This window comes from Siphateles boraxobius, unplaced genomic scaffold, assembly GCF_051911475.1.
Source record: "Siphateles boraxobius isolate OS27281-9 unplaced genomic scaffold, OSU_SipBor_1 174, whole genome shotgun sequence".
NCBI classification, from domain to species: domain Eukaryota; kingdom Metazoa; phylum Chordata; class Actinopteri; order Cypriniformes; family Leuciscidae; genus Siphateles; species Siphateles boraxobius.
The window spans coordinates 69,878-94,905 of record NW_027508782.1 but is presented as its reverse complement, the minus strand read 5'-3'; the positions used below and the strand labels follow the sequence as shown (position 1 = coordinate 94,905).

Sequence of the window (25,028 nt, the reverse complement as noted above, 5' to 3'; positions counted from 1 at the left end):
GCAGGTCTGTTTAATAGTTCAAAAAGTACAATAAATATTCAAATTTCGATTTTTTTTTTAAAGGTGTCTTTTAATAAATGCAACTCGTTCCCAAAGTCATGTGAAATAATCGTGTTACATAATCGTGATTTCAATACTGACCAAAATAATCGTGATTAAGATTTTTTCCATAATCGAGCAGCCCTACGATGCAGACCCTGAAAGAGCCGTACGCCACTTCCCACTCGTGAGTTGTGATTTATAAAAACAACAAAAGCCTTGTCCAAATACCCACACTTGCTGTCTTTGCTCTTGACCACTTGTCTACTTGCATGGCGTATTTCCCTTTATTTGACCCAAATGTTCAAGTAGGTGTAAAAACTTTTGATGACTCGATGGGACACACTTATAGTCTTGCAAAAAATGCAAGTGTTTACAGAGGTTTTATTTATTATATTTTCAATACTTTGCATTTTAAAATAAACTTCTAAATGTCACTAGTCGTTATGTAACTAACCGAACACACAAATTTAAAATTGTGATGCTTCTAATTAAGTGATTACTTCTATTTAAGTGATAAAGTGTTAAGATTAAGTAAATTTAAGTGTTAAAACTATTGCACAACACTTCCAGTTGTGTCCACGTGCTCTCAAGTGGCCAAGAAGACAAGTGTGTGTATTTGGACAAGGCAAATTTGACGGGAGAGTGTGCACCTGAACGTTTTGGCGACACCGATGGTGATATGAGGGACTGATGAAGGAAAAACACATTAAATCCTCAATATGGTTCCTAATCATAAGTACAGTGCATTTTCACAATAACAGTTTAAATAAATAAAATAATAATTTAAACTATGTTTTACACCTATACACGTTTAGATTAAATATGCCATTCTCATTAATGGAGTTAAGCATTTAAATTGCACGTTAACATCGAAGTGCGGCCTCGTAGGAAGACAGCGAGTGCTTAGGGTTTGGGACAGGGCCGTAACATGTTCATTATTCTCATTGCAGTTGGTGGCGATGAATGAGTCTGGCGGATACTGCCACACACCGGCTCCTCAGAACTACTACAATGAACACAGGGTAATGCAAGCTACTAAACTCTGTAGAAAATGGAAATAAAACTTAAATTCCACTACAGTTATAACAGAACAAATAGCTAGGCAACAGCTACAGACTTTTTGAAATGTAAGTCCTGGAAAACCCTTGAAATTGTCACAGGCTGGTTGAAGCAGGCACGGAAGCGGGATCTTAATTTCAGCAGTGTTTATTTAAACAAACTAGATATTACACGGACAGGATTCAAAGTGAACAGGAACAGAACAGCCACGCATGTAGCGACAACAACAGACAAGAAACAGACTGAAACACCGGGCTTATAATCACAGAACAGACAAGAGAAACGAGACACAGCTGATGGGCAAATGAACTGATGACTGATCAAAAAGAAAACAGGTTATATGGATTAAATCAAAGAAACACAGGTACAAACTGGGTGACACAGGCAAACAAAACAAACACTACACGTGACAGAAGCCCCCCCTCCTGCAAGGCGCGTTCTCGCGCCGTATCACATCAATAGGGGTGGGCGCCCTGAAGGCTGACAAGGGCGTGGCCAATCCGGAGCAGGAAGCCTCTAGGCCGGAGCAGGCTGTGCAGGTGGCCATGGCGGAGATGACCCTTCGAGCGGCCATGGCGGAGATGACCCTTCGGGTGGCCATGGCGGAGATGACCCTTCGTGCGGCTGTGGTGGAGAGGACCCTTCGGGTGGCCATGGCGGAGATGACCCTTCGGGTGGCCATGGCGGAGATGACCCTTCGGGCGGCCATGGCGGGGATGACCCTTCGTGCGGCCGTGGTGGAGAGGACCCTTCGAGCGGCCGTGGTGGAGAGGACCCTTCGAGCGTCCGTGGTGGAGAGGACCCTTCGAGCGGCCATGGCGGAGATGACCCTTCGGGTGGCCATGGCGGAGATGACCCTTCGGGCGGCCATGGCGGGGATGACCCTTCGTGCGGCCGTGGTGGAGAGGACCCTTCGAGCGGCCGTGGTGGAGAGGACCCTTCGAGCGTCCGTGGTGGAGAGGACCCTTCGAGCGGCCGTGGTGGAGAGGACCCTTCAGGCGACCATGGCGGAGATGACTCTTCAAGGGGCCGTGGTGGAGAGGACCCTTCGGGCGACCATGGCAGAGATGACCCTTCGAGCGGCCGTGGTGGAGAGGACCCTTCGGGTGGCCATGGCGGAGAGGACCCTTCGAGTGGCCATGGCGGAGAGGACCCTTCGAGTGGCCATGGCGGAGTGGACCCTATGGGTGGCCATGGCGGAGAGGACCCTTCGACTGGCCATGGTGGAGAGGACCCTTCGGGGGGCCATGGTGGAGATGACCCTTCGGGTGGCCATGGCGGAGAGGACCCTTCGGGTGGCCACGGTGGAGAACGCCCTTTCGGCGGGCATGATGTGTAACGCAGGATCGGCAGGTATGACGTGAAGCTCAGGCTCGGCAGGACTGACGTGAAGCTCAGGCTCGGCAGGACTGACGTGAAGCTCAGGCTCGGCAGGACGAGACTCTGGCAGGGCGATCTTCACGGCCATCCGCACTGACAAGAGCGGTGGTTCCATCATGCTGGACACTAATTTTGATTGCCCATAGACTCAGGAAGGGCGGTCTCGGCGGGACGAGACTCAGACAGGGCATTCTCGGCGGGACGAGACTCAGGAAGGGCAGTCTCGGCGGGACGAGACTCTACATTGTTCACTGTTGGGCACTGCGACAGCAAAGACCCATTATGCCACAGCACCCACTCCACATACTCCTCGAAGTTCCCCCGAGGCCCATCTCCGGGCAGGCGTGCCTTGGAAGAACACACAGAGGCTGGTGTCATCATAATGAACATACGGTACTAACTCCAAATATCTCTGTTTGTGGGCCTCGAAGGACTGATCCTCCTGGAAGAGAAGGAGGATCTCCACTGCTGCAAAATCCATTTTTTGGGTCTGTTGTTCTGTCACGGGCTGGTTGAAGCAGGCACGGAAGCAGGATCTTCAGCAGTGTTTATTTAAACAAACTAGATATTACACGGACAGGACTCACAGTGAACAGGAACAGAACAACTACTCATGTAGCGACAACAACAGAGAAGGAACAGACTGAAACACCGGGCTTATATACACAGAACAGACAAGGGAAATGAGACACAGTTGGGGCAAATGAACTGATGACTGATTAACAAGACAACAGGTGATATGGATTAAATCAAAGAAACACAGGTAGAAACTGGGTGACACAGGCAAACAAAACAAACACTACATGTAACAGAAATAGCCATATTTATGAAAAGATTCCTGAAAAGCGCTTGATTCATTGAAAGACAATATGTGAAATTATTAGTGTTTAATTTTATCGATAAAGCAATCTTTTCACACATAATGAAGCTGCAGCCCGTCTGATACAGATATAGAGCCATTTCACATGACTATGAGTGTAATATTGCTCATAAATATCCAAGAGTATGATTCATTCTTCAGGTCAATCATATATTCATGGGAGAAAAAATCAGTTTGAATAAGAAAATATCTTTGTCATAGTATCCTTTCAATGGTTAAAGTTTCCACAGTCATTGCATCCACTGCACTTTATTTGTACCTTTTATTGGTTTATTTAGGTCTATTTACCTTTTTTAGAATTTGAAAGATACTAAAGATATTGTTTGATAAGTGAGATCTCTGATTAAAGTCCTTGAAAACCAAAAAAGTAGTGCTTGAAATGTCCTTGAAAGTCCTGGAATTTCGTTTTACAGTATACAAACCCTGTAGCTAAAATAGTTGACTGTGTCATTAATGAAAGGATCTGCTTTGAGATGTTTGAAATAAATACAGTGTTAAAACATGACAGAATCAAAGCACAGAGGAATGTCCTTGTCTGGCAGCTCTGCCGGATCATGGAGGGTTTCAGGACAGGAACTCGCAGGTCATTTTGTCACAATGAGTCGTCGTAGATCCAAATGCAAGTAAAACAGTTTATTGTAGACACAGCAGAGGAGATACTCAAAACGCCACGATTAACAGGCGGGCGACCTGGAAGGAGTCCGACGGGGAATCTCCAGAGAAGGCTAGCTCATAGGCAGGTGAATAGATACAGGCGATCTCCCAAACGGCTGATGTGTAGGCATAGGAGAGGACCCTTCGACTGGCCATGGTGGAGAGGACCCTTCGGGTGGCCATGGCGGAGAGGACCCTTCGGATGCCCATGGCGGAGAGGACCCTTCGGATGCCCATGGAGGAGAGGACCCTTCGGGCGGCCACGGTGGAGAACGCCCTTTCGGCGGGCATGACGTGTAGCGCAGGATCGGCAGGACTGACGTGAAGCTCAGGCTCGGCAGGCTCGGCAGGACTGACGTGGAGATACTCAAAACGCCACGATTAACAGGCGGGCGACCTGGAAGGAGTCCAACGGGGAATCTCCAGAGAAGGCTAGCTCAAAGGCAGGTGAATAGATACAGGCGATCTCCCAAACGGCTGATGTGTAGGCAACACCGACAAAAACTCCGCACGGAGACTAGGACACAGAACTGTGTGAGAGACACAAACAAGAGTGACGAACCGACACTAAGCACAGACAACTCCAGGGATATATAGACAGCTAACAAGTCTAATGATAAGCTGCAGCTGAAGGCTGATAAGTGTCAGCTGGAGCTAACAACAAACAGGTGAACACACCCACAAACCCACGTCTAAAAAACACACCAACAGAAACTCAGAACAAACACCCGGATTGATGCACCGTGACACATTTACTTTCATGAGTCTTCCTCAATAAAAGGACATAAAAATATACATTATAAAGTGTTTGTCTGATTGTCATTCATCAGATCAAGTGTCACTTCTTATGATTGATGTGTTTTGGTGATTTTAAAGTCGACGTATGAAGTTCAGCTCAAGAATGTAGAGAATAATATAATCCACTAATAAGCACAAACACACACAATACTGACTGTCTTAATCAGCAATCTATGGGTTTAGCATCTCAAGCTTGCTGTAAAGTGTGTTAGTAAAGCTTTCTATTATAATAAACAACACTTGATTTGATATTTTCTATTGAATCATGTTAAGAAATTCAGATTTTTTGAAGTGTGTCTGAAACTTTGCTCTCTTTCCATCAGGACAGCAAAAGCTCATTGGAGGGGAACGGTTTCAGTAAGAGACAAACTACACAAAACACTTCATGCAACATTTTAAGGCTTTTATTGAAATTATATTAATGTCTATTGTTTGAATAGGAACTTTATGATAGAAAACTATGAAACTACCTTTTAGCCTTCATTTAGCCAATGATAACCTTCCAGGGGAAAGTAAGATGTGCTGAAAATATTAATGGGTTTAAGTTAAAAATCATAAATTAAAAACATATTTTGTTTGCAAAATATAAAACATATTCCTGTAATATCTTATGATGCATTTTTAAAATATATATTTAATATCTTTTTCTTCATTTTTAGTTATTTTATGCCTTAGCTAATCCTTATAAGCTTTATTCTTATTCCTGTATTTTAATGGGTCTAATTTTTTTTAATCTATTGTATCTATTAATTTCTTTTTTGCATGTGAAGCACTTTGAACTGCATTGATTTGTTTGGAAAAGTGCAATATAAATAAAATTTGTAATAAAATAAACTCAAAAATTTTACTATCTAAATGTCCAGCAGATACTGGAATAATAAATTTTAAAGCTGAATTATTTTGTGGTTAAACACACTTTCTGTCAATGAGACACTGAAACTGAATTTTATTTTTATTTTTATGTATGATCTACAGATCGACCAGAGAGTTCAGATTCAGACTCTAGGTAAAGTAAATCATTAGATTCTTTATATATATGTATTTTTTAACTAGGGATGCACTATATATCGGCCACCATATCAGTATCCGATATATCGGTAGCCCATATATGTTAATTTTTACTGTAATCGTAATCGTTATATTCAACCCGATAAATAATGTATTATTTCCTTCAGCTGAGACACAGATGCGCACTGTTCGGCATGATGCCTTTGAATTTGCTGAAATATAATTGTAATCACTTCAAAAAGGGAAATACAAAAAAGTGCAACATGCGCAGCGCAAAATCATATCGGCTACATAAAATTATAATGAGAACATCACTATTGTGTGCTAAAGACATGGTTTTAATGGTGAGACTTTGTTTTTGTAATCAGGCTCTTAAAAATGATATAAAAATGTGTATTTAGATTTATCGGCCAATATATCGGTTATCGGCTTTCAAATATAAAGAATTATCGGTTATCGGTATCGGCCAAAATTTTTATATCGGTGCATCCCTAATTACGGTAAAACCGGTAGCACAAGAGCCTGCTTCATTTATGCACTTTTATCTTTGCAGGGTCAACATGGACCGAGAGGAACGTTTTAAAAATACTCTTAAGCGCTTTGTTTCTCAACTGCCATTTTGTGCAAACTCTCTGCAAAGGCAAATCTCTGAGCTTGAGGCCGTGGCTGCAAGCCTGGATAAAACGCGGAAAGGGACGAGAATCGCCCGGATCACCGGAGGTACGACCGGAGCGGTTGGCGGAGTGGCAGCTGTGGCGGGAATCCTGCTAGCTCCCGCGACTATGGGCGCGTCTCTAGCGGTCACCGCGCTCGGGGTCGCGGCCGCGACCGCTGGGGGGGTCACTGGCGCATCGGCCGCCATCACCAATAAAGTCAAAACTAATCAGGTCCGGAAAAAGTTGGAATCGATCTTGAAAGAGTACCAAAGTGAGACGACCAATATTGAAGTTTACTTGAATGATATCAACTCAGAGATGGAGAAACTGAAAGGTGTGAGGGTGAAATCTGCACAGATCGTGAGGCTAGTCGAGATCGCAGGCGGGACGTCGGGGGCTCTCAGTGTGATAAACAAATCCTCAGGTGCGATTCAGGGCTTCGCACTCGGCATGGATTTGTTCTTCACTGATAAAAATTCCCAAAAGTTAAAGAAAGAGTCAAAGAGCAAATTCGCACAGCAGATCTGTGAGGTGGCAGGACAGATTCAGGCCGGGTTGACGGAGCTGTTGGACATGAGAGATAAACTGCAGAAAGAAGGGATATGAAATTAAATGAGAAAGGGAAATTTGTAGGCAAAGATAAAAAAAATGTATTATCCGACATGGGGAAATTTGTCTTGGGTTAAAGGGATAATTCACCCAAAAATGTAAATTCTGTCAGTAATTACTCTCTCTCATGTTGTTCAACCCCGTAAGACCTTCGTTCATCTTCGGAACACGAATTAAGATATTTGTGATTAAATCTGAGAGCTGGATCACTCCTCCATAGGCTTCTAAGGGATTGACACTTGTTCCCCGAAAAGTTATTAAAGACATCGTTAAAATAGTCCAAGTGACTACAGTGGCTCAATCTTAAGTTTATCAAACGACGAGAATACTTTTTGTGCGCAAAACCAAACAAAAATAACGACTTTATTTCAACTATTCATTTCCTTCAGGGTTTAACACAATTAACACACAATCCTCAACAAACCCAAACAATAATAAAACGAACCATAACAACAGAAACAACAGAGCAATATGAAAAAAATAAACTTCAAGAATTGTAATGGACTCCATAGCCAGCATTTCACCAAAATCTGATACAATGAACAATTACACAAAATATTTATACACACTATACACATAAGAATAGGTAGACATCACTAATGTTCAACAGTCTAATTGATATGCGGCCCGGACTGGTTTGGTGTTACAATATTGTATAATGGTGAACAAATTGTTGCTTCTGTGGCTAGAGGGTCTCATGCACTTTCTTATAACTCTGCATCTCATGTAGACTTGTTGGGGAGAGCGGGGCACTAACTAACACTTTTTGGCTTTCTTAAAATTGGTTTATTTTTAATTATAAAAAAATGCCTTGTATTTTTGTCTTGTATATTTTTTTTTTATTAGCTCAGATAACATTTTAAACATTTGCACAAACTATAGTTTGTAGACGTAGGGTTCAGAGTATTTATTTCTTCCCGCATTAATTTCACACGTCCAGTACAATTATTAAAGAATGTTAGTGAAATGTGACAACATGCCCCATGGGGTACACTGTAACATGACCATATGACAGCTTAAAATGTTATCTAATCTAATCCAAAAATATACAAGACAAACAAAAATGTTTTCTCAAAATACAATTCATACGTTTTTCATAAAAAAATAATGAAATTGTTTAATATTTTTTAAAAAAAAACCACACAGCTATACAGTATAGTTCAAAAGTATTAAAACAAGTGTGTTACATCTAGCTCTGTGTTAGGTTGTGCCTCTCTCACCCCTATTCTATGATGTATGTTTGCAAAAGTGTCAAATATTAATAAAAACTTGTTCCTGAAATTGAATTGCTGTTTGATTAAATTTCATGTGTTTTTAAATGCGATTCTTTCTCCAATCCATAATGAATCATCTGAGCATACGAGCAGGAATAATCTTTTAAAGTAGGAATTACCTCTTTGACAAATTCTCTTGGCTATAGCTATATATATATATATATATACACTCACCTAAAGGATTATTAGGAACTCCTGTTCAATTTCTCATTAATGCAATTATCTAATCAACCAATCTCATGGCAGTTGCTTCAATGCATTTAGGGGTGTGGTCCTGGTCAAGACAATCTCCTGAACTCCAAACTGAATTTCAGAATGGGAAAGAAATGTGATTTAGGCAATTTTGAGCGTGGCATGGTTGTTGGTGCCAGACGGGCCGGTCTGAGTATTCCACAATCTGCTCAGTTACTGGGATTTTCACGCACAACCATTTCTAGGGTTTACAAAGAATGGTGTGAAAAGGGAAAAACATGCAGTATGTGTCAGTCCTGTGGGCGAAAATGCCTTGTTGATGCTAGAGGTCAGAGGAGAATGGGCCGACTGATTCAAGCTCATAGAAGAGCAACTTTGACTGAAATAACCACTCGTTACAACCGAGGTATGCAGCAAAGCATTTGTGAAGCCACAACACGCACAACCTTGAGGCGGATGCGCTACAACAGCAGAAGACCCCACCGGGTACCACTCATTTCCACTACAAATAGGAAAAAGAGGCTATAATTTGCAAGAGCTCGCCAAAATTGGACAGTTGAAGACTGGAAAAATGTTGCCTGGTCTGATGAGTCTCGATTTCTGTTGAGACATTCAATGGTAGAGTCAGAATTTGCTGTAAACAGAATGAGAACATGGATCCATCACGCCTTATTACCACTGTGCAGGCTGGTGGTGGTGGTGTAATGGTGTGAGGGATGTTTTCTTGGCACACTTTAGGCCCCTTAGTGCCAATTGGACATCGTTTAAATGCCATGGCCTACCTGAGCATTGTTTCTGACCATGTCCATCCCTATATACCCACCATGTACCCATCCTCTGATGGCTACTTCCAGCAGGATAATGCACCATGTCACAAAGCTCGAATCATTTCAAATTGGTTTCTTAAACATGACAATGAGTTCACTGTACTAAAATGGCCCCCACAATCACCAGATCTCAACCCAATAGAGCATCTTTGGGATGTGGTGGAACGGGAGCTTCGTGCCCTGGATGTGCATCCCACAAATCTCCATCAACTGCAAGATGCTTTCCTATCAATATGGGCCAGCATTTCTAAAGAATGCTTTCAGCACCTTGTTGAATCAATGTCACGTACACTGTAAAAAATGATCGTGATTTTAACGGTAAAAGACCGTTAACAGAAAGTTTCCTTACTATATACGGTAAATAACTGTGATAGATCTAATGGTGCATTTAATGTAATTTTACTGTAAAATACCGTTAAATTCACAGTTTTTGAAAGTGAAAAAGAAAACTCATTGTATAATTTACAGTGAAAAACCGTAAATATACATTCCCACAATTCCCTGCGTGACAATTCACATTTGAAGTATTTTTGTTGAAATACTTATGTTTCTTCATAGTTTCTTAGTTTTTTTCTAATCAGTTATGTACATTAGGGTTTTGTTACATTTAATGTTGTTAAATTAAGTTACCATGATGTTGTTGTGCGAATGACACAGTGCAGCTTCTTTATAGTAGTATTAACTTTCTTGTGGAAGAGGTGCTTGTGACGAGCTATGATTTATCATGTGACTCTCATCACTGCTGTGATGATTGTTGGTTGTCAGTGTATTACAATGGTACAAAACAGAAATTAATTATTCAATAGGTCCGTAAATTAACATTATATCAGATAATAAAATACGGTTTATTACAGTAAATTTTAAGTTAAGTCTGTAAAACCAATAATGTTGCTACCGTATTTTTGACGGTAAAGTTCTGGCAACCACAGCTGCCGGTTTTTTACAGTAAAAATTGCGGTTTTATTTTTTACAGTGGAGAATTAAGGCAGTTCTGAAGGCGAAAGGGGGTCAAACAAACACAGTATTAGTATGGTGTTCCTAATAATCCTTTACGTGAGTGTATATAATCACTTTTAAAATCAGTTCTTTATTTGCATTTATCATAATTTAACCCCGATTCCTTACTGTTTCCTCTCTGAGCTCATCGTTCGGTTCATGATCTACATCCCATGAGAATGTAAATATTTAGGTACTATTTGTTTGCTAGATTTTGACAGGCTCAGAAATCATTCAGCGTCCAGACACGGGCGGAGTGACACGAGGAGATTGTGTGCGGCGAAAGGTCACAGTGTGTGTGTGATGTTTCTGTATATAACAGGACAGATTCAGGCTGGTGTGACATGAGAGATAAACTGCAGTCATAAGAGATATGAGGTGTGACCGGATGGGTGTGGTGTTAAATATATTCTAATATATATTCTATGCAATTGTTTATATAGCTTAATAGAGTAAACACAACAAATATTTGAAAATTAACTTAATGGTTTCATGATAATTCAAGTTGAATGTTTGAATCAGGAGGCAGAGACAGTCAATAATAGGTGGAGTGGGAGTCATTTAGTTAATATTTCGCATAATTTTTTTCCCCTAAATATACATAAAGGATTATTTTTAGTGATAGTGTAATATAATTAGTGGTCCTTGCCAAAGGCAAGGCATCACTTGTGTTCTTCTCCATACTTATTATTCTTCTTCTTTTTATTATTCTGGACAAAGTTTGGCGCGTAACTCCTCCTGCACCGATTGTCACAGACCCCTGAGTGAGGCGTCAAATCATGCGGCTCATTGAGGAGAGGTGTGCTATGACTTTTCTAAGCGATCGGGTGTACGATGTTCGCACAGCGGACGAAAAAGCGGCCAAAAAATCCCATTGACTTAACATTGCGGAATGTTCAGAATTCCGCTGAACAATTCCAACCGACTTTTTCACACACACAGACACAAAGGGCCTGACACCCCTGCATTTCTCTCCCTCTCTCTCTCCCTCAGAGGATTTATATTATCAAGCAGCCAATAAGTAATGGTCTAAAATCTTCATAGCCTCACCCTAGCAACCAATTACAACACCCTAGCAACCGTAGGCCATAGGCACTTGTTAATAAAGATTTTAAGAACTCTATAACTCTATAGTAACTATCTGTTACTATGTTATAAAAAATACATGCTGACATCACAGACCCCTGAGAGAGGCGTCAAATCGTGCGGCTTATTGAGGAGAGGTGTGCTACATCTTTTCTAAAGGCCTCATTATGCTTCTGCGTCAACTCCACGGCGTAGCTACGCCGTCACTCCTACGGCGTCGTGGCCGTTTTATGGTTCTGCGTCAGGTTGAGTTGCATCGCGGTGCATCTGAGCAATCACAGCCCTTGTGGTCTGCGTCGCCTTGACGCGTAGTTACAATTTTTTGAAGGTGCACGTCGAGCTACGGCGGAGGGGTTCGCGGCGACGCAGAAGGGTCTGCGGGGGTACGGCGTCGATTCGACGCAGAAGCATAAAACAGGCTTAAGAGATCGGGGGTACGGTAATTGCCCCAGGGGTAAAAAAGCGCCCCAAAAAGTCCCATAGACTTAACATTGCAACAAACTTTGACGAGTCATAGCTCAGAAATCAGATTTCACAGAAACGTGTGATTTGCCACATTTGAAGAGGCTGACAGGCTCTGTAAGAACATACCTCACAATGGGGTAAAAGTTGCACCCCTGGGGGGCCGATGAGAGAGAGACGGAGAAGGACTTTTGATTTGAGCGCGGCGACTTCTCCAACGGGGGTGGGTTAGACGGACTTTTGACTTAAGCTCGGCGTCTTCTAAGGGCCCCCCCCCCCCCCTGCCTCGGGCCCTGGGTACTCGGTACCCTTTTTCCCCCCGCTACCACGCCCCTGACCTTAGCAACCAAAAATCCATAGAGGGATATCTTCCATTCTGAATGTCACAGAGGCATGGGACTTGGTTTATATCATTCACATTGACAATCAGCCTTTTGAGTTTAATGACTGGCAGCTGCCAAGCCACTCCCTAGCAACCAAACAGAGTACCCTAGCAACCATTTTGAAAGACCTATATCTCTGCATCAGAACATCATATAGAGATGGGGTTAACACAAGTTTGACTCCCGGCAGCAAACAGCCAACCATGAATCATGTCAACTCTTCCTAGCCCCTCCCTAGCAACCACTGTCAAGCACCTTAGCAACCAAAATTCAAAGATGGATATCATCCATTCTAAATGTCACCGAGGCATGGGAGTTGGTTTATATCATTCACACTGACAATCAGTCTTTGGAGTTTCATGATTGGCAGCTGCCAACCCACTCCCTAGCAACCAAACAGAGTACCCTAGCAACCATTTTGCAAGACATATATCTCTGCATCAGAACATTGTATAGAGATGGGGGTTGGTTCTTTTGACTCATGCTAGCAAACAGGACTTCCAACATGCTACACATGCTAGCTGTGAATAGCTACTTGCTAATAGCAATTAGGTAAGTGCTAAATCATGCCAAGAAAATGCTAAGAACTCCAATAGTAACCATCTGTGACAACTACCAACCACCTAGTAACATTATAGCAACCACCCAAAATACCCTAGCAACTGCCTAGCAACACCATAGCAACCACCCTGAACACCCTAGCAACTGCCTAGCAACCACCCAGAATACCCTAGCAACACCATAGCAACCACGCAGAACACCCTAGCAACCACCTAGCAACGCCCTAGCAACCATCCAAAATACCCTATCAACTGCCTAGCAACCACCCAGAACACCCTAGCAACCACCCAGAATACCCTAGTAACACCCTAGCAACCACCCAGAATATCCTAGCAACCACCTAGCAACATCATAGCAACCACCCACAACACCCTAGCAACCACCCAGATCACCCTAGCAACCAACTAGCAACATCATAGCAACCACCCAAAACACCCTAGCAACCGCCTAGCAACCACCTAGAAACACCATAGCAACCACCTAGCAACCTCATAGTAACCACCCAGAACATCCTAGCAACACCCTAGCAACCACCTAGAAACACCATAGCAACCTCATAGTAACCACCCAGAACATGCTAGCAACACCCTAGCAAACACCCAGAATACCCTAGCAACCGCTTAGCAACACCATAGCAACCACTCAAAACACCCTAGCAACCGTCTAGCAACGACCCAGAACACCATAGCAACGCCCTAGCAACCACCCAGAACACCCCAGCAACCACACAGAATACCCTAGCAACCACCCAAAACACCCTAGCAACCGCATAGCAACCACTCAGAACACCATAGCAACCACCTAGCAACAACCTGAACACATGAATAAGCCATATCTCAGCACCAAAACGTCATACAGACATGTTTGTTGGTTCGTATGCAATCATGTACCACACTCTAGCAACCGAGTGACGAGTATTGCCACTGCAAGCACCACTTCACATTTTCTTCTGGAAATGTACATTCTAGTTTGTGTTATTCAAAACTGCTTCAAAAAAGTTTGTTTTTTTTAAATAAAAGAAGGTTTATCTGGCAGACTCGAAATGTACCCCAAATTCTAGAATGACTCATATAATATATATATATATATATATTTATATAAATATATATATATAATCACTTTTAAAATCAGTTATTTATTTGTATTATCTATTTAATTTAACCCGATTCCTTTCCGTTTCCTGTCTGTGCTCATCGCACCCCTAGTGAAAAAAAATATATTTTATTGTATTTGAAATATATTCCCTTTTTCAATAGTACATTGCAAATATACTAACAAAAATAGTACTATCTTTAAATATATTAAAAGTATATTAGCATCATGCTTCTACCTGTTTTCACAATACAACCTTTAACACACCACAAGAATTGTAGCCCTACTTATATTTTAGAATAATATACTTGAAGTGAAAATTCAGTTTATTTTTTAAAAGTGTATTTATTTGCACTTTATTAAAAATATATGTTTTAGGTATAGGCTATTTTAACTGTGTGCTGAAAATGATCATTGTAACAATGCATTTAAAGTATTTCAAAATACATTATAGTATACAATAGTATTTTGTACAAAGTATAGTAATATTTGTCTAATAATGTGCATTTATTATTGAAGACAAAGTATGCAATGTGTAGTATTTGGAATAAGCCAATGGTAATGAGGCTATTATACTCGTGCTTTACTACAATTTAATTACAACTAAAATTTACATAGTATGAGTTTCAAAATAGCACACTTCAAGTTAACTAATCATTAACACACTTGAAGTATACTGATAATTAGTCTGGCTGCAAGTATACTTAGCTTTTTTTTCACCAGGGACCTGATCTACCATGAGAACGTTAATAATACATGTTAATTTTAGACGTTAGTTGTTGTTATTCTTTGTTTTATACATTCTTAACTGTATTTACAATGCTTTGTATTTATCTTGTTTTTTCGGGGGGTTTTTTGCATTGTACTTGTCTGTAATTTTAACTAAAAAAAATAGAGAACGTTAAAATGTGGGTACTATTTGTTTGCTAAATATTGACAGGCTCATAAACCAATCAGCATCCAGACACAGCGACACGAGGAGATTGGGTGCGGCGGAAGGTCACAGTGTGGGTGTAATGTGTGAGTATATAAGCGGAAGCGCTGCCATTTCTTCGTTTTCTGTCTCCCGTGCTACAGTAACTCTACAGACAGCGCTCTCTCCCGCGGGAATCATGGCAGTTTAGCGGCTTGCAGCGGCTACATACGCGGCGGCAAATCCGGCAGTGAGTGCAGAGGTCAATTGCACTGGCTCTTTTTGGCAAAATGGCGTAAGTATATCTCATCTCTTGACGTTTGGTGTTGTGGTGTAATAATAAGGATTGTCATAAACACGTCCAACTTTTGAAAAGCTGTTGTATTTTGTTAAACTAACCCAGTTTGACGTTCAACAATACGGTGTTGCTGCCCATAGTGTGTTACAAACGATCGCCGTTTTGTTTTGACAGACTGACACGCGCTGTTCCATAAAATAAACAATCGGGACTTTTTAACGGAAACGTTGCACCACAAAATGGCGCGCGCGTTGTTTCCGCGTGACCGCGGCCCCATAGTGAGCGCTGGAAATGGCGCGAGGTCGTCAGCGACACGTCATCATTTGTAGGAACCATGGGGCGGGGTTAACCGTTCTTATGACCATATTAGGAGATGTTGTCGGGAAGGGCGGGGAATTTCCTGCTTAGAGGTGATTTACTAACTGGGTTAAATATAGTTGTAAGTAGGAGTAGTTTAGGGTTGGTAAATATTGGGGAAGTAAATGTGTGTAGGCAGTAGGGTGTTTTTTTTAATGGGCTAAACTTGAATTCCCTAAGGCAGTTTAGAGACTGGACAGACTGGTTTATGGTGCTGATAATTACAACTGGTTACGATTTAGGGAAGTTTTATTTCCTTTATGAAATAAAGGGCCAGTTTTGTTACTTAAATCTTCCCTCCAGCAAGGGTTGGGAATTGAGAACCAGTTCTACTTTTAAAAAAAATGGTGTTTGGGTGTTAACCTTTGAGAAATGCCTGCATTCATCTACTGAGTTCACAGTACTATATTAAAATATGCTACGTTTAAATAATTAATAAACTTTTAAGTGTTGATGCCACCTCACAGATGTGGAAACCTGTTGCCATTGAACTTTTTTTTTTTTTGACAATGCGATTAATAGTGTGAATGCTGTTTTCTCCCTCCAGATATTGTCCATTCTCAAAATTACCAAAACACTCATAAGATTCTTGACCTTTAAGCTTAAGTACATCATTTACACTTAAATCAAATGCAGTAAAACCAAAAATTATTCTGTCCCCAGATATCATTTTTGTTATTTTTTTACTAGTATGTGCAGGACACTATAATTCATTTATGTAAGTAAGGGTATCAAAATAAATGACACATTATACCCAAAAATTCTTCATGCAGTGACTACCATTAAAATGTATTCCCACACTTTGAGCTGATCATGTTTTGCTGAAGGGTTTTTTCTTTAATAACTAATGCACCTTTTTACACCACAGGCTGAACAACATGAAGCATTGCTTGGTAATTGGTTGAGCTAAACTGGTATTATCTAATTGTGTAGTTAAATTTAACAGCTGACAGATATTCATCATTCATTCGTGAGACAGTCTAACATTTTTAGTATTATCGTTTTCTAAACTATAGCAAGTAATATGTGAGAAATGTTGAAGGTGTCTGAATTTGTGTAGGTTTGACTGTCTCGTTCCCTCTGAAATGTTCATTGTGTAGTGAGATGTAAGAGTCCCTAACGTTCGGTCCCTAATGTTGTGTTTCAGGTCTCTCGTGTCCTCCAGCCACAGCTCTGCTGCTGTAGACAGCATAACCAGCGCGTTCACACACACACTCTCTCTCGAACCCCTTCATCACGTGTGCCATGTCTCAGACGAGTGTCCTGATCCTGGGGCCCTCATCTCTGACGGCTGACCCCTTCGGGCCCCTGCTGGACGGAGACGAGGAGTGCGCTCTCTCTGCGGGGTCTTCCTCACCCCTCTCCTCTTCCTCGTGTCTCTCGCCCCTCTCTCCCTCTCCTCTCGCTTCTGTCGGGTGTAAAGAGCTGCAGTCGCTCTGCTGGACTCAGTCTGAGCCAGAGCAGAGTTCAGGTGAGGACTTCACTGCGCGCACACACTGGGCAACTTCACTGCGCATCCACACACACACTGGGCAACTTCACTGCGCATCCACACACACACTGGGCAACTTCACTGCGCGCACACACTGGGCAACTTCACTGCGCATGCAAACACACACTGGGCAACTTCACTGCGCGCACACACTGGGCAACTTCACTGCGCATGCACACACACACACTGGGCAACTTCACTGCGTGCGCACACACACACTGGGCAACTTCACTGCGTGCGTGTGCACACACTGGGCAACTTCACTGCGTGCGTGTGCACACACTGGGCAACTTCACTGCGCACACACACACACTGGGCAACTTCACTGCGCATCCACACACACACACTGGGCAACTTCACTGCGCACACACACACACTGGGCAACTTCACTGCGTGCGTGCGCACACACTGGGCAACTTCACTGCGCACACACACACACTGGGCAACTTCACTGCGCACACACATACACCCATACACATATTGGATGACTTTACTTAACGACTTCCCTGCACACACACTCTAGACGACTTCACTTCACAAACACACGACTTCACTGCACACACACGAACACTGGAGGACTTCACCGCACTCACATACACACTCGGCAACTTCACTGCGCACACACACTTGACGACTTCACTGCACACACACTATACTTCTACACTGCACACACACTATACTTCTACACTGCACACACACACACTGGATGACTTCACTGAAACGCACACTATAGTTCTACACTGCGCACACACACTTGACGACTTCACTGCACACACACTATACTTCTACACTGCACACACACTATACTTCTACACTGCACACACACTGGATGACTTCACTGAAACACACACTATACTTCTACACTGCGCACACACACTGGATGACTTCACTGAAACACACACTATACTTCTACACTGCACACACACTGGATGACTTCACTGAAACACACACTATACTTCTACACTGCACACACACTATACTTCTACACTGCGCACACACACTGGATGACTTCACTGAAACACACACTATACTTCTACACTGTGCACACACACTGGATGACTTCACTGAAACACACACTATACTTCTACACTGTGCACACACACTGGATGGCTTCACTGAAACACACACTATACTTCTACACTGCGCACACACACTGGATGACTTCACTGAAACACACACTATACTTCTACACTGCGCACACACACTGGATGACTTCACTGAAACACACAGTATACTTCTACACTGCACACACACTGGATGACTTCACTGAAACAGACACTATACTTCTACACTGCGCACACACACTGGATGACTTCACTGAAACACACACTATACTTCTACACTGCACACACACTGGATGACTTCACTGAAACAGACACTATACTTCTACACTGCGCACACACACTGGATGACTTCACTGAAACACACACTATACTTCTACACTGCGCACACACACTGGATGACTTCACTGAAACACACAGTATACTTCTACACTGCACACACACTGGATGACTTCACTGAAACAGACACTATACTTCTACACTGCGCACACACACTGGATGACTTCACTGAAACACACACTATACTTCTACACTGCACACACACTGGATGACTTCACTGAAACAGACACTATACTTCTACACTGCGCACACACACTGGATGACTTCACTGAAACACACACTATACTTCTACACTGCGCACACACACTGGATGACTTCACTGAAACAGACACTATACTTCTACACTGCGCACACACACTGGATGACTTCACTGAAACAGACACTATACTTCTACACTGCGCACACACACTGGATGACTTCACTGAAACACACACTATACTTCTACACTGCACACACACTATACTTCTACACTGCGCACACACACTGGATGACTTCACTGAAACACACACTATACTTCTACACTGCACACACACACACACTTGACGACTTCACTGCACACACACTATACTTCTACACTGCACACACACTGGATGACTTCACTGAAACACACACTATACTTCTACACTGCACACACACTATACTTCTACACTGCGCACACACACTGGATGACTTCACTGAAACACACACTATACTTCTACACTGTGCACACACACTGGATGACTTCACTGAAACACACACTATACTTCTACACTGTGCACACACACTGGATGGCTTCACTGAAACACACACTATACTTCTACACTGCGCACACACACTGGATGACTTCACTGAAACACACACTATACTTCTACACTGCGCACACACACTGGATGACTTCACTGAAACACACAGTATACTTCTACACTGCACACACACTGGATGACTTCACTGAAACAGACACTATACTTCTACACTGCGCACACACACTGGATGACTTCACTGAAACACACACTATACTTCTACACTGCACACACACTGGATGACTTCACTGAAACAGACACTATACTTCTACACTGCGCACACACACTGGATGACTTCACTGAAACACACACTATACTTCTACACTGCGCACACACACTGGATGACTTCACTGAAACACACAGTATACTTCTACACTGCACACACACTGGATGACTTCACTGAAACAGACACTATACTTCTACACTGCGCACACACACTGGATGACTTCACTGAAACACACACTATACTTCTACACTGCACACACACTGGATGACTTCACTGAAACAGACACTATACTTCTACACTGCGCACACACACTGGATGACTTCACTGAAACACACACTATACTTCTACACTGCGCACACACACTGGATGACTTCACTGAAACAGACACTATACTTCTACACTGCGCACACACACTGGATGACTTCACTGAAACAGACACTATACTTCTACACTGCGCACACACACTGGATGACTTCACTGAAACACACACTATACTTCTACACTGCACACACACTATACTTCTACACTGCGCACACACACTGGATGACTTCACTGAAACACACACTATACTTCTACACTGCACACACACACACACTTGACGACTTCACTGCACACACACTATACTTCTACACTGCACACACACTATACTTCTACACTGCACACACACTATACTTCTACACTGCACACACACTATACTTCTACACTGCGCACACACACTGGATGACTTCACTGAAACGCACACTATACTTCTACACTGCGCACACACACTGGATGACTTCACTGAAACACACACTATACTTCTACACTGCACACACACACTTGACGACTTCACTGCACACACACTATACTTCTACACTGCACACACACACTGGATGACTTCACTGAAACACACACTATACTTCTACACTGCGCACACACACTGGATGACTTCACTGAAACAGACACTATACTTCTACACTGCGCACACACACTGGATGACTTCACTGAAACACACACTATACTTCTACACTGCACACACACTATACTTCTACACTGCGCACACACACTGGATGACTTCACTGAAACACACACTATACTTCTACACTGCACACACACACTGGATGACTTCACTGAAACACACACTATACTTCTACACTGCACACACACTGGATGACTTCACTGAAACAGACACTATACTTCTACACTGCGCACACACACTGGATGACTTCACTGAAACACACACTATACTTCTACACTGCACACACACTATACTTCTACACTGCGCACACACACTGGATGACTTCACTGAAACACACACTATACTTCTACACTGCACACACACACTTGACGACTTCACTGCACACACACTATACTTCTACACTGCACACACACTATACTTCTACACTGCACACACACTATACTTCTACACTGCACACACACTATACTTCTACACTGCACACACACTATACTTCTACACTGCGCACACACACTGGATGACTTCACTGAAACACACACACTATACTTCTACACTGCACACACACTATACTTCTACACTGCACACACACTATACTTCTACACTGCACACACACTATACTTCTACACTGCGCACACACACTGGATGACTTCACTGAAACACACACTATACTTCTACACTGCACACACACTATACTTCTACACTGCACACACACTATACTTCTACACTGCACACACACTATACTTCTACACTGCAAACACACACTGGATGACTTCACTGAAACACACACTATACTTCTACACTGCGCACACACACTGGATGACTTCACTGAAACACACACACTATACTTCTACACTGCAAACACACACTGGAAACTTCAAAATGCATCACATTAATATGCAAAAAAGCACCTCATTTTATTTTGTGATTTTTCATGCAGTTTAACTTAACTAAAACTGAAATATTAATTCATAAAAACTAGACATATAAAATCTAATAAAAATGGCGGAAACTTTTAAAGTTTCAACTTAAACTAAAATATAAATAAATTCTAAATATTACTGAAACTATAGTAGTATCCTAATGATATTAAAATAACACTGAACAGAATCATTAGTAAAACCAAAACTCTAAAATATTGGATTTCAGAGATATACTAGTACTGCCGTTTTTATGTGAAGCTTATTTCAGTTAACACAAAAATGACTTATTTTTCAAAACATGACAAATAATTTTTCTGGAAAACTTCCAGAGTTTTTCTCTGCTACTGAGAACTTGAGTATGCATTGCATTTAATTATGCGTCTCTCTCTCTCTCTCTCACACACACACACAAACACACAGGCGATGTGTTTTCTGGCATGGATTGGATGACGGAGAAGTTAGACCTGAGTGACTTGGACCTGGATTCTCTGATCGGATCATGTGACTCAGACGAGCCTCCCAGTTCTCCAGAAGATCTGCTGGCCTGCCTGGACACCGACATGGATCTGGACCTGGATTCCCTCCCGTTCTGCTCCTCAGAGCTGGCGCTGACCCTCGACCTTCCCATCCCAGAACCATCGGAAACACCCGTCGAGATCAAATCCGAGCCTGATCCCGCCGACACGTTAGATCTGGGAAGTGAAGTATCCGTGCTTCCCACTCCCGGGATCATTCTGAGTCTGAGTCCATCTCACATCGTGGTGGTTCTGAGCCCGGAAGAGGAGGAGAGCGGCTCCGACGATTCATCCGATAGCGATAGTGGAATCTCAGTGTCTGAATCCCCGACTCACCAACCAGAGCCGAATCCCGCAGGATCCTCCAGAACCAAACCCTACTCCAGAACCGACCCGGATCCAGTCGTCACAGGCCGAGTGAAGGCCGTTCCCGGCGCTCCTAAAGTAGTGGAGAAGAAGCTGAAGAAGATGGAGCAGAATAAGACGGCAGCGACACGGTACCGGCATAAGAAGCGGGTCGAGCAGGAGGTTCTGTCCCAACAGTGCTCCGACCTGGAGAAGAGGAACCGCGAGCTGGCGGAGAAAGCAGAATCCATCAGTCGGGAAATCAAATATCTCACGGATCTCATGGAGGAAGTTCGATCCGCCAAGAACCGCAGGAGCAAAGCTAAAGCCCAGGATTCTGCCGGATCCGGTTAGGTTATGATCCGGTGCGTGTCGTCTGCACTATTAAACTCTTTCACTGATTCATCCTCCCGTTCTCGTCCAGGAAGGGCCGCATCATTCACAGTTGTTACACTGAATCTGTTGCTTGTAAATAGGCTATTTAAAACCAGCTAAACATGCTAGGTCTGTCGCGGGGAAGTGTGTGTCGGCTTGTAAAACCGCTTCACTGTTTTCTAATAAAGACAACTCTTCTGTCGCCGGTGTTCTGGGTGTTTCCATCTCTGCTCTCTCACAACTCTCGACAGTGTATAACAAATCGATGTGATAAAAGTATGAGATTCACATAAGATGTGTATTAAACAGGGCTGATTACATAATCATATTCTAAAAATTAGCCTATATTGTAATTGGATATAAAATTTATAATGGTTCTAATTAAGACTAGTTACTTTTCTTATTGGTTACATTATTACTTAATGTTCACAAACGGACAGTAAATATTTTTCTTTTAAATATTATTTTTGGAGTTGCGCAAGCGCACACACACACACACACACTTGCCCATTCACACTTTCAACAGTGTATCTTCATTTTTAAATTTTACACATTTGCGTTATTACATTTTCATTAATTTATGAACCCCTGCAGTTCCTCACAAACACGAGATTGTAATGTTTAATCTGCTTAATTTTTGATTTTCAACAATTGTTTTAGTATTTTTATGTCACTAAAGTAGATTATCCCATTAAAGTCTAATACGTTTGCTAAATGTCAAAAGGAATCCATATTTAAAAAAATGTACTTTTATATTACCTAAATCTGTAGTGTAATACACTAGTTTTCATGTACTTTGCATTCAGTAATGCACTTCAATTCATAAGTGTCTTCCCACTGTGTGTGTGTGTTTATATATATATATATAATGTACACACACTGTTCAAGGCTGCATGGATAAAAACCTCAAGAACTGATGTTGAAAATACGTCTAATCGAGTGTGTGTGTGTGTGTGTGTGTGTGTGTGTGTGTGTGTGTGTGTGTGTGTGTGTGTGTGTGTGTGTGTGTGTGTGTGTGTGAGCATTACAGATGTAAAACACATTTGCTCTTGTGACTCCTGAGGAACAGATGGATGTGTGTTTAGACTGAAGTGCAGGTTTCTCACGGGAGTGTGAGATGAATCCTGGCCATCCGTTCCTGTAACAGACACCGAAGGACAAACTGCACACACACACACACACACACACACATTAGTCAAAGGGATCGCTGTGAGATGTTCAGACTGAACTGCAGTGTGTGTTTCAGAGACAGAAAGGACAGAATCTGATCCTCAGTTTAGTGGGTTAATACCACATTATCTTCATTAAGAGATTAAGGGTGTGTGTGTGTGTGTGTGTGTGTGTGTGTGTGATCAGTCATTAGCTCTAGTTGTTCACAGATGTTTAACTCGCTGATCCTCTAATCGGATTCGACGAGAGACTGAACATCTTCCTGTCATAGAGACTCGGATCTCTTATTAGTGTAAACTCAAAATTAGTTTACGGTTTTTACCATAAGCTATTTCTCAGCCTTAGACTCAATTTTCAATTGCATAAAACACTTTTTTCAAAACACTACACACAATTCTCTTCCTAAAACACAAAAATCTAAACAGGAAGTGACTTGCTTTCCTTTTCCAAACACCACCAATCAAAATGCTACAGTTATTCACCAGGTCATACACACACTCCTCACATGTGCAAACACCAATTGCTTAACTGATCACTAACCAATCACTGCTTTACTGTAGTACAGGCTTATAAATAGGTCAAAGGTCAGATTACCTGTTTTCAACAATGGACAGAGAGCAAGAGGAGGACGAGGGCAAAGAAGAAGAGCCGTCTCTGATGAGATTACTACGTCCATAATCCGAACCTTCAGAAATGAGAACAGCGGTGCAACTATCTAATGACTAGCATTACAGTAATGTACTGTAAAATACATATGCCTGCATAGTATTGCGTAAACATTTGTAACTCTAAGCCATCCATTTACTCCACTGCATTGAACGAATGAGGTTGTTATCATGCTGTACGTCCTTTCTTTGTCATTGTTTAGTTCCTCAACACATACTGTGTTTGAATTCTGTAGAGAGTGGAAAGGCAAAGACATCACGGAGGACGAGGACGCTTGTTTACAGATGTACAAGAGCATATCTTGAATAATGACGACACATTTAACAACATCAATGCTGTAAGTCTGTCCACCATACAGCGATATAGCCATATTTACTCATCGGTATATGCTTTTGTGTGTTACAGTATTGGAGATTGGGAAAAAACTGTAAAGTGACACTTCACTTTTTTGCAGCAAATCATTAATGTGTCGATTGTATTTTTAATTTAATTGCTCTAAATACAGTCAAATCTGACTTTCACAGAAGGCAGATCAACCCCCCAATTACAGTGTTTTGCACTATTTATTTGTATTTGTAAATGCTTTTGGATGTGAATGTCCAAACAACGCACATTAAGACTGAGAGAGAGAGAGAGAGAGTCATTAGGGAGTGTGTGT

General features: G+C 42.2%; 3 protein-coding genes across 3 annotated transcripts in view; all 3 read left to right on the top strand.

Annotated features, from left to right (window-relative positions):
- LOC143740588 (apolipoprotein L3-like) overlaps positions 1 to 7,284 on the top strand; it is a 130,680-nt gene extending 123,396 nt beyond the window's left edge. The window contains exon 9 of the transcript XR_013204843.1: positions 7,117 to 7,284. The gene's annotated coding sequence lies outside the window, so the exon portion shown is untranslated. The remainder of the gene's footprint in view (positions 1 to 7,116) is intronic.
- Positions 1 to 8,372, top strand: part of LOC143740587 (apolipoprotein L6-like) — a 37,350-nt gene extending 28,978 nt beyond the window's left edge. Inside the window, exons 6-9 of the mRNA XM_077232554.1 lie at positions 993 to 1,064; positions 5,137 to 5,170; positions 5,789 to 5,819; positions 6,375 to 8,372. Of these exons, the coding sequence (XP_077088669.1) occupies positions 993 to 1,064; positions 5,137 to 5,170; positions 5,789 to 5,819; positions 6,375 to 7,083 (846 nt within the window). The 3' untranslated portion in view covers positions 7,084 to 8,372. The remainder of the gene's footprint in view (positions 1 to 992; positions 1,065 to 5,136; positions 5,171 to 5,788; positions 5,820 to 6,374) is intronic.
- Positions 8,373 to 14,965: 6,593 nt separating this feature from the next.
- On the top strand, positions 14,966 to 22,736 carry atf4a (activating transcription factor 4a). The gene is made up of 3 exons (XM_077232560.1): positions 14,966 to 15,167; positions 16,675 to 16,998; positions 21,720 to 22,736. The coding sequence occupies exons 2-3, from the start codon at positions 16,773 to 16,775 to the stop codon at positions 22,511 to 22,513; spliced, it is 1,020 nt and encodes a 339-aa protein (XP_077088675.1). The 5' UTR covers positions 14,966 to 15,167; positions 16,675 to 16,772; the 3' UTR covers positions 22,514 to 22,736.
- Positions 22,737 to 25,028: the final 2,292 nt, after the last annotated feature.